Here is a 15278-nt window from a genome sequence, read left to right on the forward strand (position 1 = left end):
CAAAAGAATGAAAGAGGACCCCTACCTCAGCCCCTACACAAAAATTAACTCAAAATGGACCAAAGATCTCAATATAAAAGAAAGTACCATAAAACTCCTAGAAGATAATGTAGGAAAACATCTTCAAGACCTTGTATTAGGAGGCCACTTCCTAGACTTTACACCCAAAGCACAAGCAACAAAAGAGAAAATAGATAAATGGGAACTTCTCAAGCTTAGAAGTTTCTGCACCTCAAAGGAATTTCTCAAAAAGGTAAAGAGGCAGCCAACTCAATGGGAAAAAATTTTTGGAAACCATGTATCTGACAAAAGACTGATATCTTGCATATACAAAGAAATCCTACAACTCAATGACAATAGTACAGACAGCCCAATTATAAAATGGGCAAAAGATATGAAAAGACAGTTCTCTGAAGAGGAAATACAAATGGCCAAGAAACACATGAAAAAATGTTCAGCTTCACTAGCTATTAGAGAGATGCAAATTAAGACCACAATGAGATACCATCTAACACCGGTTAGAATGGCTGCCATTAAACAAACAGGAAACTACAAATGCTGGAGGGGATGTGGAGAAATCGGAACTCTTATTCATTGTTGGTGGGACTGTATAATGGTTCAGCCACTCTGGAAGTCAGTCTGGCAGTTCCTTAGAAAACTAGATATAGAGCTACCATTCAATCCAGCGATTGCACTTCTCGGTATATACCCGGAAGATCGGAAAGCAGTGACACGAACAGATATCTGCATGCCAATGTTCATAGCAGCATTATTCACAATTGCCAAGAGATGGAAACAACCCAAATGTCCTTCAACAGATGAGTGGATAAATAAAATGTGGTATATACACACGATGGAATACTACGCGGCAGTAAGAAGGAACGATCTCGTGAAACATATGACAACATGGATGAACCTTGAAGACATAATGCTGAGCGAAATAAGCCAGGCACAAAAAGAGAAATATTATATGCTACCACTAATGTGAACTTTGAAAAATGTAAAACAAATGGTTTATAATGTAGAATGTAGGGGAACTAGCAGTAGAGAGCAATTAAGGAAGGGGGAACAATAATCCAAGAAGAACAGATAAGCTATTTAACATTCTGGGGATGCCCAGAAATGACTATGGTCTGTTAATTTCTGATGGATGTAGTAGGAACAAGTTCACTGAAATGTTGCTATATTATGTAACTTTCTTGGGGTAAAGTAGGAACATGTTGGAAGTTAAGCAGTTATCTTAGGTTAGTTGTCTTTTTCTTACTCCCTTGTTATGGTCTCTTTGAAATGTTCTTTTATTGTATGTTTGTTTTCTTTTTAACTTTTTTTTTTTCATACAGTTGATTTAAAAAAGAAGGGAAAGTTAAAAAAAAAAAAAAAAGACAAAAAAAAAAATAGATGTAGTGCCCCCTTGAGGAGCCTGTGGAGAATGCAGGGGTATTCGCCTACCCCACCTCCATGGTTGCTAACATGACCACAGACATAGGGGACTGGTGGTTTGATGGGTTGAGCCCTCTACCATAAGTTTTACCCTTGGGAAGACGGTTGCTGCAAAGGAGAGGCTAGGCCTCCCTGTATTTGTGCCTAAGAGTCTCCTCCTGAATGCCTCTTTGTTGCTCAGATGTGGCCCTCTCTCTCTGGCTAAGCCAACTTGAAAGGTGAAATCACTGCCCTCCCCCCTACGTGGGATCAGACACCCAGGGAAGTGAATCTCCCTGGCAACGTGGAATATGACTCCCGGGGAGGAATGTAGACCCAGCATCGTGGGATGGAGAACATCTTCTTGACCAAAAGGGGGATGTGAAAGGAAATGAAATAAGCTTCAGTGGCAGAGAGACTCCAAAATGAGCCGAGAGATCACTCTGGTGGGCACTCTTACGCACACTTTAGACAACCTTTTTTAGGTTCTAAAGAATTGGGGTAGCTGGTGGTGGATACCTGAAACTATTAAACTACAACCCAGAACCCATGAATCTCGAAGACAGTTGTATAAAAATGTAGCTTATGAGGGGTGACAGTGGGATTGGGAATGCCATAAGGACCAAACTCCACTTTGTCTAGTTTATGGATGGATGTGTAGAAAAGTAGGGGAAGCAAACAAACAGATAAAGGTACCCAGTGTTCTTTTTTACTTCAATTGCTCTTTTTCACTCTAATTATTATTCTTGTTATTTTTGTGTGTGTGCTAATGAAGGTGTCAGGGATTGATTTAGGTGATGAATGTACAACTATGTAATGGTACTGTAAACAATCGAAAGTACAATTTGTTTTGTATGACTGCGTGGTATGTGAATATATCTCAATAAAATGATGATTAAAAAAAAAAAAGTAGGTGCTGGGAAAAAAAAAAAACAAAAAAAAAAAAAAAAAAAAAAAAAAAAAAACCCAGCCCTATGAAAAGTTTAGAAATACTTATGTTCAAAAAAAAAAAAAAGCAAATGCCAATGTATTTCTACTATCTAAATGAAAAATAACACTCTAGAATTATTTACTGGCACATTTTAATGTTCCATAAATACTTATTTGTTGAAGAAATATATTTCAGTCACTCTTTGCCCACCAAAAACTTTTCAGGAAATTCTTTGATATATAGGTATTACATAGTAGTATTTATACATGACTGTTTTTGGAGTCTTGAGTGAAAAGTAGAGAGAATAGGGAAAGAATTTTCTCTAGGAAGAAACTGAAAAGCCCTAAGAGTGAATGATATAAAAAAGATTTTCTAAGATAAAATGAACATGACCCTGAGTTTTTAATACTCAGGCTAAGGGAGTCTGGCACATACTCACTTCCTGGGGAAATAGGAAGGAAAAGAACTCATCATCTCTCTAGTACCATCACCCTGTATTCTCACACTTGCATATATTTGCCCCTCCTGATTTTGTCTCATTTGCTGGCCTGTCATGTGCCTAGTCACTCCAGCTGGGCCCCAAACCTAGAAATTTCCTCTTCCCTCAATCCTTTCTCTTTTTCAATCTTCATGTCAAACCGCCTACTATATCCTTGTTCTGGTTTGCTAATGCTGCTATTATGCAAAATACCAGAAATGGATTGGCTTTTATAAAGGGGCTTATTCAGTTTCATATTTACAGTCCTAAGGCCATAAAAGTGTCCAAACTAAGGCATCAACAAGATGATACCTTCACTGGAGAACTGCCAATGGCGTCTGGAATACCTCTGTCAGCTGGGAAGGCATGTGGCTTGCATCTGCTGTTCCTTTGCTCCCAGGTTGTGTTTCAAAATGGCATTCTCCAAAATGTCTCTCGGCTTGTCTCTCTCAGCTTCTCCTGAGCAAACTCTGGGCTAGCATCACTTAGCTAAGTATCTCCAAACATCCTTCTGTCCGCATCTCCAAGCATCTCTTAAGTGTCAGCAAGAATCTGGGTCTTGGCTTAGCATATCCCGGGGTGTTTTCGTCTCTCTGCTCTCTGCATGAGCTCCCTTTAAAGGACTCCAGTAGACTAATCAAGACCTACCCTGAATGGGCAGGGTCAAATCTCCATGGAAACATTCAATCAAGAGGTCACACCCTAATCAAAAAGATTAACAACTCTGCCCCCAGAAGAATGCATTAAAGAAAATGGCTTTTGAGGGGACATGAGATATCCAAACTGGCACAATCCTATTGACCTATTTCCCAAATCTGAAGGCCATCTTCATTGCTGTTGCTTAGTTCGGGTCCCAAGAGGTTATTTCCTAGACTGTTTTCCTATTCTTCTAACAAGTCTTCTAGTCTCTTGCCCCTCTAGGACATCTTTCACATTTCTTCTGGATGATCTTTGTAAGACATAACTGTGGCTGCTCTGTTCTCTCAGAATAAAGTCCCACCCCTTTAAGGAGATGCCCCACATCTGGCCCATGGCTACATCTCTAGCCTAAGCTACCATTTCCTATCTTGCACATTCTGTTCCATAGTACAAATTCCTTATGAGTCTACAGCATCACCACTGATTCTGTACTTTGGTTCCTTTGCACATACTGTTCCTATTGTTCCAGATTTCCTTCTTTGCTCCTCCTGGCCTGAAAACCTCCCAGTTGTCTCTTAAGAATGTACTCAGGCAACATGTCCTTAAAGCATTCTCGCATCTCAATTATATTGCATTATTCTGCATCATTTTATGGATCATGCTGTATTGAATGGTTTGTTTACAAATATTTCTCTTCTCACTGGAATATCAGCTCCCCAGGACAGGTGGATAAATATTTGCTGAACTCAAGTAGAACACTGAGTCAGACATTTTTCCATGGCAGCCAGCAGGTTGTGACTTAGACCTACGGTTAGTAGTAGAAAGAAGTTATGGTGTGTGTGGTGCCATAGTGTTTGTCAGGAGGAAGAATTCTGAGCCTTTCCCCAAGATACAAAGTATGGTTGTATTAAGCAGAAGATCCCATAAGAAAAAGTGATATTTTGAGGCAGTGAGACAAACCAAGAATTTAAAGTCCCATTGCGGTTTAACAGAGTGGCTTCAGATGTAGATTTGATAGGAAAAGGGAAATGCATGTAGCTGCAGAGGCGCTTTTATGTCAACTGGATAATCTTTGAAATAAGGTAGGCAGTAATTGAACAGTGGTGCTGGCTTGGCATCAGAGCAGCTGGACCTTAGAAATTGCAAAGAAGAAGTACTTTTTGAGCTCATGGCTTCTACTGGGTGCTGGGATGATAAAGAACTGATATGTGATGCTCATTCTCAGTGTACTGAAATTTAATTTCTAATTCCAGAAAGGCATAGTGGTAGAAGGCCATTTCAGATCCTCAAAATGACAGAAGAGAAAACAGAAATGTAGTTAGACTTGCCCACATTCACACAAACAGGAAGTGTTGGGTGAAATTTAAATTCGAGTGTCCCTTCTCCCTTTCATTTAGATTTCTCCCTTTATTGGGCATATCTTTGATCCATGGTGCCGCTTTACTTGTGTCTGTAATATTGATGAGTACTTATGGCTCCAACCTTGCCCCACTACTAAGAATGGAAGGAGCTCACATTAGATCAAAAAACTTTTTCCTCTTAGAATCTCAGACTTTCTTGTGTGTAAATGAGAGAAGTCGATTTTGCATTTTGACCATTCCTTACTTCCTTCACAATGAAGAAACTTAACTTTGATCTCACGTGACTCCAGGTTCACTCTCCTTCACCCACTGGCCACATTAAGGCTAAGGATATTTTAGTTCTGTGGAATATTTTTGGTGTCTGTCCTTTCCATTCATTTTCCACATCTCATTGAATGGCTCTCAGCCCAAACTGCTCTTAAGCCCCAAATTCCTCTTTCTAGTAGCCTGCTTTGCCTATAGTACCCCACTCCAGGGTTAGTTTCCACAAAGCAGAGGCATCTGATTAAGAGATTCTTTGAAGACAAAAAGGTTAAGACAAAATGATTAGACCAAGTCTCTTTGGCCTATGGAGAAGTTAGGACTGGAAGGAAAACTTGCTATCTGATTCCAAAGAGCTAAGAATGTGACTTGGCTAAAATATAAGGTGAGCTCAGCATGTTCCCTGGCATGCCAGCTGACAGTTCTACAGAGGGCCCCTTTCTAGCTGGAGATGGTCAGTGCAATTGGTGATGTCTTCAGCTCGGTCAGCTCCACTCCTGATTTAAGCCTCCCCAAAGACTCCATTCTGGGAAAACAGTCCATTAGAAATTTGAGCAGATAACTTTACTTCTGCATCTCATTCGTTGATTCAGCAAGTATTAACTGAGTGCCTGCTCTGTGCTACACACCAGGGCTATGATGCTAAGCAAAACACCTCATTTTCCTGAGCTTGCAGACCGTTAGGAATGCCTGGGGATGGGTCAAGTGCACTGCTGCCCAAGCATTCATCCCTGGAAGGCACCTGTTAGGTTGAGCACATGGGTGCAAATATTTTCCAAATGAGACCGAGCAAGACTTGAAGTTTTGCAGAAGTTGGAGAGCTGTTCCTGCTCTGCTGAGGGCTGGAAATGTAGCTGAAACCAAAGGGAGATTGGGGAAAAGAGCTGGGATTTGAGGAAGTGGTGACAGTCCTACCATTTACTGAACATTTTTAAAATGCCAGATGTCGTTCCTGGTAATTTACATGTAATACCTCGTTTAATCCTCACAATTCCATGAAATTGGGTACCATTATTTTATCTTTATTTTAAAGGCAGTAAAACAGGCAGAGAGGTAAAGTACCTTGCCCAAGTCTACGCTGAGAATCTGGAATTTAAGCCCCAGTAGTGAATCCAGGTCTCATACTCCCTTGGCCAAATTTTGAACAAGCATCTCGAATAAGGAGGAAGTAAGGTCTTTGGGGTTCCTGTGAGGAGGTCAGTTTTGTGGCAGGTAGGATGTTCTTAAGGAAGAATGAGGCCAACTAGTGAAAACATTTGAGAACCTTCAATTGGTTACTGACATGAAAAAGGGAGAATTTTAGGAAGATAAATGTGACCAGGGTGCAGGGTGAACTGGCACCTAATAAGAACTTCCTGCGGCCGACACCCTCTCACTTGCATTCAGCTTCCTTGAACTGCAGAGGGAGGGTTTGCAGGGAATTTCTGGAGTAGGGGCTCCTGGACCCGGCAAGGCACAACCGAGATGATTTTCCGCGTTCCTAGAGAGGAGACAGTAGTTGTTATTGGCAGGCGCAGTCTGGTGACGTCACGCTAGCCGGGCGCGTTTTGGGTTTGTTCCTAGCTACCTGGGAGCACCCGAGGACTCGAGTTTGGCGAGGTTCCGCGAGCGTCTGGTGAGCGGTGCCGACGGTCCCCAGCTTTGCGTGTTCCGTCCCGTCCTCTCCCTCGGGCCCAGGGGGCCGACCACCCGCAGCGGGCGAATAGGGACTTTGGGGGCGGAGGCCAGGGGTCTGGGGAAAGCTTGCTGTGAAGGGGGTAAGGAGAAAGCTGTTCAAGAGCCCTGATGTGGGAGTCGGGAGACCTGGTTTCCAATTTAACAACTTGAGCGAGTCAGCGAACTTCTGAGCGCTTCAATTTTCTTATTTACAGTAACCGCCACTTCACAGAGTTGTGCGGATTGAATGAGAATATATAGTTGCGAGTTATCTCCTTACTTTCATTAAGCATTTTTCGTCTCTGATAGCAACAAAATAGGTAGCGTGCGAAGACATATAGATAATAGTTTAACATTAGTTATTATTTATTGACTGTTTACCGGCCAGGCACTCTTCTAGTTGCTTTCCATATATTAGCTCATTTATCAGCACAACCCTATGAACTTACTGTTATTGTCTCTGTTTAATAGTTGAAAAAACTGGAGCACAGAGAAATTAAGTAACTTGTCTAAGTTCACTTGCTTAATAAATGGTGGAAGGTGGATTCTAACCCAGAGAGTCTAGTCCTGGGTTAGAAGTATGGCCTGTGCCATACTTGTGTTCAGGTTTAGTGGAGGAAGACAGAAATGTAATCAGAGAGTCAAAACGGGAAAGTGCTGTGGTAGAGAGATGCGAAGATCTGAGAGCATGTGGAAGAGAAAGGGCCTTCCAAAAGTCAAGAAAGAATTTCTACAGGAAAGAGATGCGGTGCTTCATATTTGAGTTGAGTATTAAAGTTTGACTGGAAGTTTGGGGAAAAAAAATTTGTTCTGTGTCAGATAAGAGGTGCTTGTGTATAGGGGTGGCTTAGACTATGGAAACAAGGTCCTTGCCTTCTAATATAGTGTTCTTTCCTTTAGGAGGGGTCCTTAACATCTTTAAACAGACTTGCCCCTGATAGTAAGTAAATTATTGGAAGATTCATTTGCAAAGGTGATTAAATGTTTCCTCAAAGAATGTAGAATGGCTCCTGGGCCTGTTTGGAACAAGAGCTTAAGTAATCACAACTGCCATTGTTATTGGCTATCAGAAGGCAATGTGGAGCCTAGATGCCTGTCACATCTAGTGAAGAATAGTATTGGGTAAACTAGATTCTTAGATTATGGGAACTCTGTGAGTAGATCATTAATTTATGTCTGGAAAAATTCTCTATAGTCTAATGTGTATATATCTATGTCTGTCTATCTGTCTTTATCTATCTATCTATCTATCTATATCTATCTATCTATCTATCTTATCTATGTTTGTGTGTATGTATATGCATTGAGAGATTACTAGTAGAAGGTTCACCAAAATACCAACTATTTTTTCTGGGAGCTAGGATTTCAAATGATTTCCTTTCTGGACTAATTGTTTAATTGGATGAGCATGCATTCTTTGTATGATTAAAAAAAGAATTTTTCATTTTCAAGAAAAAAGTAAAGAAAATAAAAGTTTGGTTAGCGTTTTGGTTTTACAATTAGCTGTTTAAATCACCTGGAGTTTATTTTTGTATATGGTATGTCCATACTGGAAGTTTATACAGCCAATAAAGACAGAGAGGTAGGTTCAGGCAAGATATTCAATATATTTTAACAACCAGTGTGGTACAGGCTTTTCTCAATCAGATCAGTCTCACCGTAAACAATTGGTGTACATATACCAGTGTGTGCCAGCTGGCTCTCAGCCCCATTAGATCATATGTACCAACATGAAATGATCTCTGAGACACATTCTTAAGTGTAAAAGATAAATAAAGCTGTAGAGCAGTACCTATAGAACAGACATAGAAAATATATATAGAAAAATGACTGAAAGACTATGTACCTCAAACTCAATAATTATCTATGGGAAGGGAATGGGTTTGTTTGAGTGGGATGGGGTGGTAATGGCTATAAAAATGACTTTGTTTTACTTATTATATTTCTATATTATCTAAATATTTTACAGTGAGAATTCTGCTTCCCTCAGAGGCAGTCCTCTTTATTATTTTCCAGAAATAGAGAATAAGAATATGTCAGTGTCTACAATGTCATCCAAGAAAGAGGTTGCTCTGATGTTCAGCAACTGAATATCTACTCTCCGAGTCCATGTGCCCATATTCTTCAGGGCATCAGGGTTTCAAAGTTTGATGCCATTAAGATCATCCAAGTATTCCTCGTTTTCTGTAATTAAATGCCTCCCAAGGGGTGGCCTGATGATAATGATTTGGTTCCTATATGATTGATTTTTCAATAGTGGAGAGGGTAAAATTTTTTCATTGTAAATTAGTAGCTGACTTTCTGTTTTTTACATCATTCCCCTTATGAATTTGGTTAGTATACATCAGATTCAGAAGCATTTCTTTGGCTACAAAGATGAGGGCCAGATCCTGGACCATGATGTTATGGTCAAGTTACTGCCCTATGAGAGGTTCTTCCCTAGGGACCACCTCTATCTCACTTTTTTGTAAACACAACAGTGATTATTTTATTTTCTTTCAGTAAGAAAGACTCTAGTTTTCAAACCTTGAGATTTCTCAGTTGGAATTAGTGGAAGAGCTATAAATGCTGAATGTTTTGGAAGAAAGAACAATCCAAAACACCTATCCAGGTGAGTGAATAAGGAAGGAATGGCGAAACTGAACATAGTGAAAGTTAAAGCCTGGATCACTTTGAAATCTTCGAAGGAAAACTCTTCAGGTATCACTAGTCTGCCAAGATATTGCTTGCAGGCAAGCTAAGGAGATATAATTACTTTCACCTGTTTTTTTGAGCGGTAGTGACAGTAGGTGGGCAGTAATTTCTCCCGACACTTAATATACCCATGTCTAGGACACCTGTCCTTTTCACGTGCTCCTACTGTTTTATCATTGTGTGTGCAAATATGGAGGGTCTCAAAATATCAGCATTATTTTTTAGTATTTGATTGTTTCAGAATCAACCACTATAGTGAATTTTAAAATTCCCAAGATCTGTCACCATTAAATCTCTTTGATGTCTTCCTGCCTGTTCTTTGATTTCTCCCTTCTTCTATCAGTTATTCTAATCTTCGCCCCAGGTCACTGTGATCTTCTTTCTCTATTATTGAGAAAAGGATAAGAATCAAGATTATGCAATGCAGGTTCCCTGTTTTGCAGAAGGGACATTTTCTTTTGTGATTTTTTTTTTTCAGGCTAGAAAACCAAGCCAGATGCTTCATTGTTAAGTGACCTGGAGAAGAATTGGAGAATCACAGAATTTGTTGATCAGAACTTCCGATTTGCAGGAGTTGAAAATGCAAACTGAATAAGGAAGAGGGAAAATCCTACAGGAATGATTGACAGGACAACACATTCACATGCACCCACATATACCTTTTCAGGGAAAAAGTCTTACTTTAAGATCTTTAAGAAAATACCTGGTAAATACCAGGAATTTGAGAGAAGGCTTCATCTGAACCTAAACCTATTGGAGAGAAGCCCCATCAGTGTGTTATAAGCAGCATGAGTTCCAGCCAGATTTCACTCCAAAAGAAATATCAGAGTCTTAATATGCAGAAGATAACTTCAAAGTGTAATGAATGTGGGAAATCCTTTACTCAGAGATCATCTCTTACCCAGCATCAGAGGATTCACACAGGAGAGAAGCCCTATGTATGCAGTGAATGTGGAACTTGTTTCTATAAACAATCAAATCTTACTCAACATCTGAGAATTCATACAGGAGAGAAACCTTATAAATGTAATGAATGTGAGAAAGCATTTCTAACAAAAGCAATCCTTGTCCAGCATCTGAGAATTCATACTGGAGAGAAACCCTATACATGCAATGAATGTGGAAAAGCCTTTTGTCAGAGCCCATCCCTTATTAAACACCAGAGAATTCATACTGGAGAGAAACCCTATAAATGCCCTGAATGTGGCAAAGCATTCCGTCAGAGCATATGCCTTACTCGTCATCAGAGAAGTCATTCTGGAGTTAAACCTTATAAGTGTAATGAATGTGGGAAAGCCTTTAATCAGAGTGCATGCCTCCTGCAGCATCAGACAGTTCATTCAGGAGAGAAACCCTACACATGTACTGAATGTGGTAAAGCCTTTAGTCAGAACTCTTCCCTTGTTGAGCATAAGAAAACTCACACTGGAGAGAAACTTTATAAGTGTAGTGAGTGTGAAAAGACTTTCCGCAGGCAAGCACACCTTAGCGAACATTACAGAATTCATACTGGAGAAAAACCTTATGAATGTATTGAATGTGGAAAATCCTTTAGGCACAGTTCAGCACTTGTTCGACATCAGAGACTTCATGCTGGAGAGTAAAACTTGGGATATAGTGAGTGTGGAAGATTTCTATGAAAATGTAATTGTTTTTGTAAATTCCTGGGAGTTTAAGACTCATAGTCATCAGCTGGGATGAATGTTCTGTATTTTGAGTAAGAGTAGTGTCCTAAAAGGTAAAAAAAAATTGGTCTCAGAATTAGATAATCCTGAGTTTGATGCCTTCTCTTACGCAAATTACTTATCTTCTCAGAGTTTCACTGTCCTTGGCTCTAAAAACAGGAATAATGGAGACACTTCCTAGGGTAGTATTGAGAATAAAATGAGTCATATAAAATAGTTAACTGCCATTGTTTGGTTTTGAGTTACAGATGATGCAAAATTTTTAAAAATCTAAGTCTGGCTGTGGAAAGCAAGTGAACTTCAGCATTAGGTTTTTTGGTTCTTATAGTGTATTTTTTCTTAAGAACATTCTTTGTAATTAGACTGAGACTTAATGCTTAATCTACTGAAGCCTATTTAAATTATGTCCAGATTTAAATACACAATTTAAGACCAATGCATCCTTCAGGAAATTCAGACCTCATCAGAGAAAAATGAAATTATTGGGATTTCAGTGGTGTACTTCTGTACTTCAAGAGTTTTATTTAGCTTTTGATAGCTCCCATTATTGGATCTATCACTTTTAACTTTAGGCTTCTCTTTTCCATGAATATTGGAGGTGGGGGTGGAGGGAGAAGCCCCAATGACATTAACAATAAAAACTCTTGGTTAGGAAATTTTGTGTTTTTAGTGGGATTGGGAGGCACATGAGTGTAGAGATATTCCTTTTGTTAAATAGTAGGATATAGAGGACAATGCAAGCATGTTGAACACATGGCCATACTTGTTTTGAATTCTAGGAGCCCAGCACTAAAGGAACTTTTTCTTAAGGGAAGAGGAGGGTAAGACACATTGAGTACGCAGATGCTAGCAGGTGGTGCCACTGATCACCAGTTAGTTGCCTTTCAAAGGAAGAGGAGAAGAGTGTTTTGAGGATGTGTGTGGGTTGAAGGTATCTCATAAAGAATGACTTTTTTAAGCTATGAAAAATTTGCACAGAAAACAAAGGATACTTTTTAATGGTGCTCAGGCAGTGCTAAGCTCTTTTTTTTTTTTAAATATTCATTTTATTGAGATATATTCACATACCATACAGTCATACAAAACAAATCGTATGTTCGATTGTTCAAAGTACCATTACACAGTTGTGCATTCATCACCAAAATCAATCCCTGACACCTTCATTACCACACACACAAAAATAACAATAATAATAAAGTGAAAAAGAGCAATTAAAGTAAAAAAGAACACTGGGTGCCTTTGTTTGTTTTTTTCCTTCCCCCATTTTTCTACTCATCCATCCATAAACTAGACAAAGGGGAGGGGTCCTTATGGCTTTCCCAATCCCATTGTCACCCCTCATAAGCTACATTTTTATATAACTGTCTTCAAGATTCATGGGTTCTGGGTTATAGTTTGATAGTTTCAGGTATCTACCACCAAGTGCTAAGCTCTTTAATGTAAATAAGCACATCTAATGCTGAAAGTACTTGTTAAAAAAGTAGAAGTTATTATCCACATTCCAGAGTCAGGGAATCAGAGAAGTATTTGACTTGCTCAAAGTCAAGCTGATAATGCCAGAGTTAAATCTCAAATCTAGATCTTCTTACTCCAAGTGTAGCCCTGGTTTTTATAGTACCAAACTCATATACAGGTAATTTTCCATCTTTGAACATTTACTGTTATTAACATGTAAGATAGAAAATTGTAGAAACCATTTTTTAAAATATAGGGTTTTTGTTTTTTTTTTCAATTTAATGTGTGCCCTTAGAAATACATTTATAAAATTAGAAGAATGGAAAAATTAAAACTATATGCTTTCCCCATTCAATTATATTCATTTTAATATATTTTCTTCTTGCCTTTTTCTCTGCTTAGCTTTTTTCTTTCTTCTCTTTATAATTGATAAATGTAAATAAATTACTAAATCCATTTTTTAAATTTTAACCTAAGAATTTAGCTATAATATTACAGATTTTCTATAAACTTCCTTTTAATGTCTGCCTAACACTTAATTGAATGGTTATTAATAGGATAACTTACTGACTCTTTCCCCTACTGTTTAATCTTTAAGTTAATACCATTTTTTCTTATAAATCAGCTAATCCATTTAGGGCAGTGCTAGCAATGAAGCTTTTTGTATATAGAGCTTTTTCATCATTTAAAACTATTACCTTAGGATAGTCAGAGGATATATCTTTTTGTTTATTTTAAAAATGTTATACACTTTTTTGACTGAAGAATACAAACTTATGATCTGAAATTCTAAAAGTACAAAAAGTTGACTAGTGAAGAGCCTTTCTCCCACCCCTGTTCCCTGGCCTCCCAGTTGACCCTCCACTCCATCCCAGACATCCAATATTATCAGTTGGTTTTTATTCCTGATATAGATAAGTATAAACAAACAGATGTTTCCCTCCCTTTTTCATACGAAAAGTAGCATAATTTATACAGTTGTCCAATTAGTTTTTTTTCCACTTACTATATCTTAGAGATTGTTCCATATCAGTAAAAGATCTTTCTCCCCCCACCCCACATAATAAGTAGACCATTATTTAATTAGTTCCCTATTGATGGATATTTAAATAGCTTCCATTTTTCTATATAAGCATTACAGAATATACAACATCCAGTGATACTGATGTACTCAAATGACCAATTCTTGAAACACCGGGTTTCAAACAGAGAAAGAGTTTATTGCCAAGTGCGAAGCAGGAGATCAGATGGCCTATCAGCCTAAAAATCTTTCTCCCTGAACTGCAGAAACTCTGGTAGTTTTATAGTATCAAGATACGGGTAGATTTTAGGTTATTGAGAACAGTGGCTCTAGATGATATAATTAGAGGTGACCTAATTATTGAGTGTGTGCAGATGGATTACAGGCATAGTCACAGAATGTTATGTAAGAAAATGGCAGCCTTAATATGATGATGGGCATGATTTTTAGGATTGTAATGAGGTAGCGGTCCCTTACAGATTAAGATACTACACATGTCTGGCAGGCCAGTTTGGTTAGATTCAGCTTCATTTAGCAAGACAGTTTCGGAAATGGGATGGTTAGTTCTGGGCTGACTCATGTTCCTTCATTAATAAACATTAGGGGCTGTCTTTTGTGATCATAAGACTCTAAAGTTGAAAAACAGGATTAGGGGGTACATATGGGGGCCAGTTATAAGATCTTTATAATCACAATATAAAGGTTATATAGTTACACAATCATTATCAATGATTAAGTCAGCTGGTTTACAGTTCAGTAATTTCAGTTGTTTCCCTCTGGTTATTCTAAAATACTAGAAAGTAAAAAAGAAATATCTTTATAATGATTCAGTAATCATAATCATTTGTTAAATCCTAACTTCTAGGTTACACTAGTCTTTAGATACAGGTGCAAATTATTTTTAAGATAATTTCCAAAAATGGATTTGCTAGTTAAAAGTGTGCCTTGGTAGTTTTGAAAAATACTGCCAATCACTTTCCATAGAGGTTGAATCATTTAATCCTCCCACTAGCAATGTTTGAGAAGTGGGATCATTTAAAGATATATCACATGGATCACACCCCCTTTATCTAGTGTATGGATGAGTGGAAGAATGGGGATAAAAACTAAAGGACAAATGGGGTGGGATGGGGGGCTGATTTGGGTGTTCTTTTTTCACTTTAATTTTTTATTCTTGTTCTGGTTCTTTCTGATGTAAGGAAAATGTTCAGAGATAGATTGTGGTGATGAACGCATAACTGTTATCATACTGTGGACAGTGGATTGTATATCATGGATGATTGTATGGTGTGTGAATGTATTTCAATAAAACTGAATTTAATAAATAAAAAAAAAACACCAAAAAAAATATATCACAAAAGGTACAGATTAGTAACAAATATTCCACAATTCTCTTACAAAAATAATAACTTAAAAAATACCAATGCCACATCACTGACAGAACTGCCAGCTGTGCTGTTTTAGTCATCAACACATCTGAATCCATCTGCATTTGTAGCTGTCACATTCGCAGTGATTCTGCATAGGAGCAGACACTTGACTACCTCTCTCTGTCTCCTACTGTAGTCATACCCAAGCCTTTACATATTGAATTATTTATTATTTTACTATAAATTGCATTCTGTAATTCTAAATATTAAGTTAGGGCAGTTTATTGATTTTTAAAAAATTATATGTG

At 38.2% G+C, this 15278-nt stretch overlaps 1 protein-coding gene across 5 annotated transcripts in view; it reads left to right on the forward strand.

Annotated features, from left to right (window-relative positions):
* ZNF501 (zinc finger protein 501) overlaps positions 1-12228 on the forward strand; it is a 21677-nt gene extending 9449 nt beyond the window's left edge. The window contains exons 1-3 of one of the 5 annotated variants that reach the window (XM_037848801.1): positions 1850-1865; positions 9248-9356; positions 9918-12228. In XM_037848801.1, the coding sequence (XP_037704729.1) occupies positions 10228-11043 (816 nt within the window). In that variant the 5' untranslated portion in view covers positions 1850-1865; positions 9248-9356; positions 9918-10227 and the 3' untranslated portion in view covers positions 11044-12228. Of the gene's footprint in view, positions 1-1849; positions 1866-6666; positions 6705-7011; positions 7509-9247; positions 9357-9917 lie in introns of those variants that run through there. The other 4 variants (XM_037848791.1, XM_037848781.1, XM_037848809.1 and 1 more) reach the window with 4 other exon arrangements.
* Positions 12229-15278: the final 3050 nt, after the last annotated feature.

Source organism: Choloepus didactylus, chromosome 1 (genome assembly GCF_015220235.1).
Source record: "Choloepus didactylus isolate mChoDid1 chromosome 1, mChoDid1.pri, whole genome shotgun sequence".
NCBI classification, from domain to species: domain Eukaryota; kingdom Metazoa; phylum Chordata; class Mammalia; order Pilosa; family Megalonychidae; genus Choloepus; species Choloepus didactylus.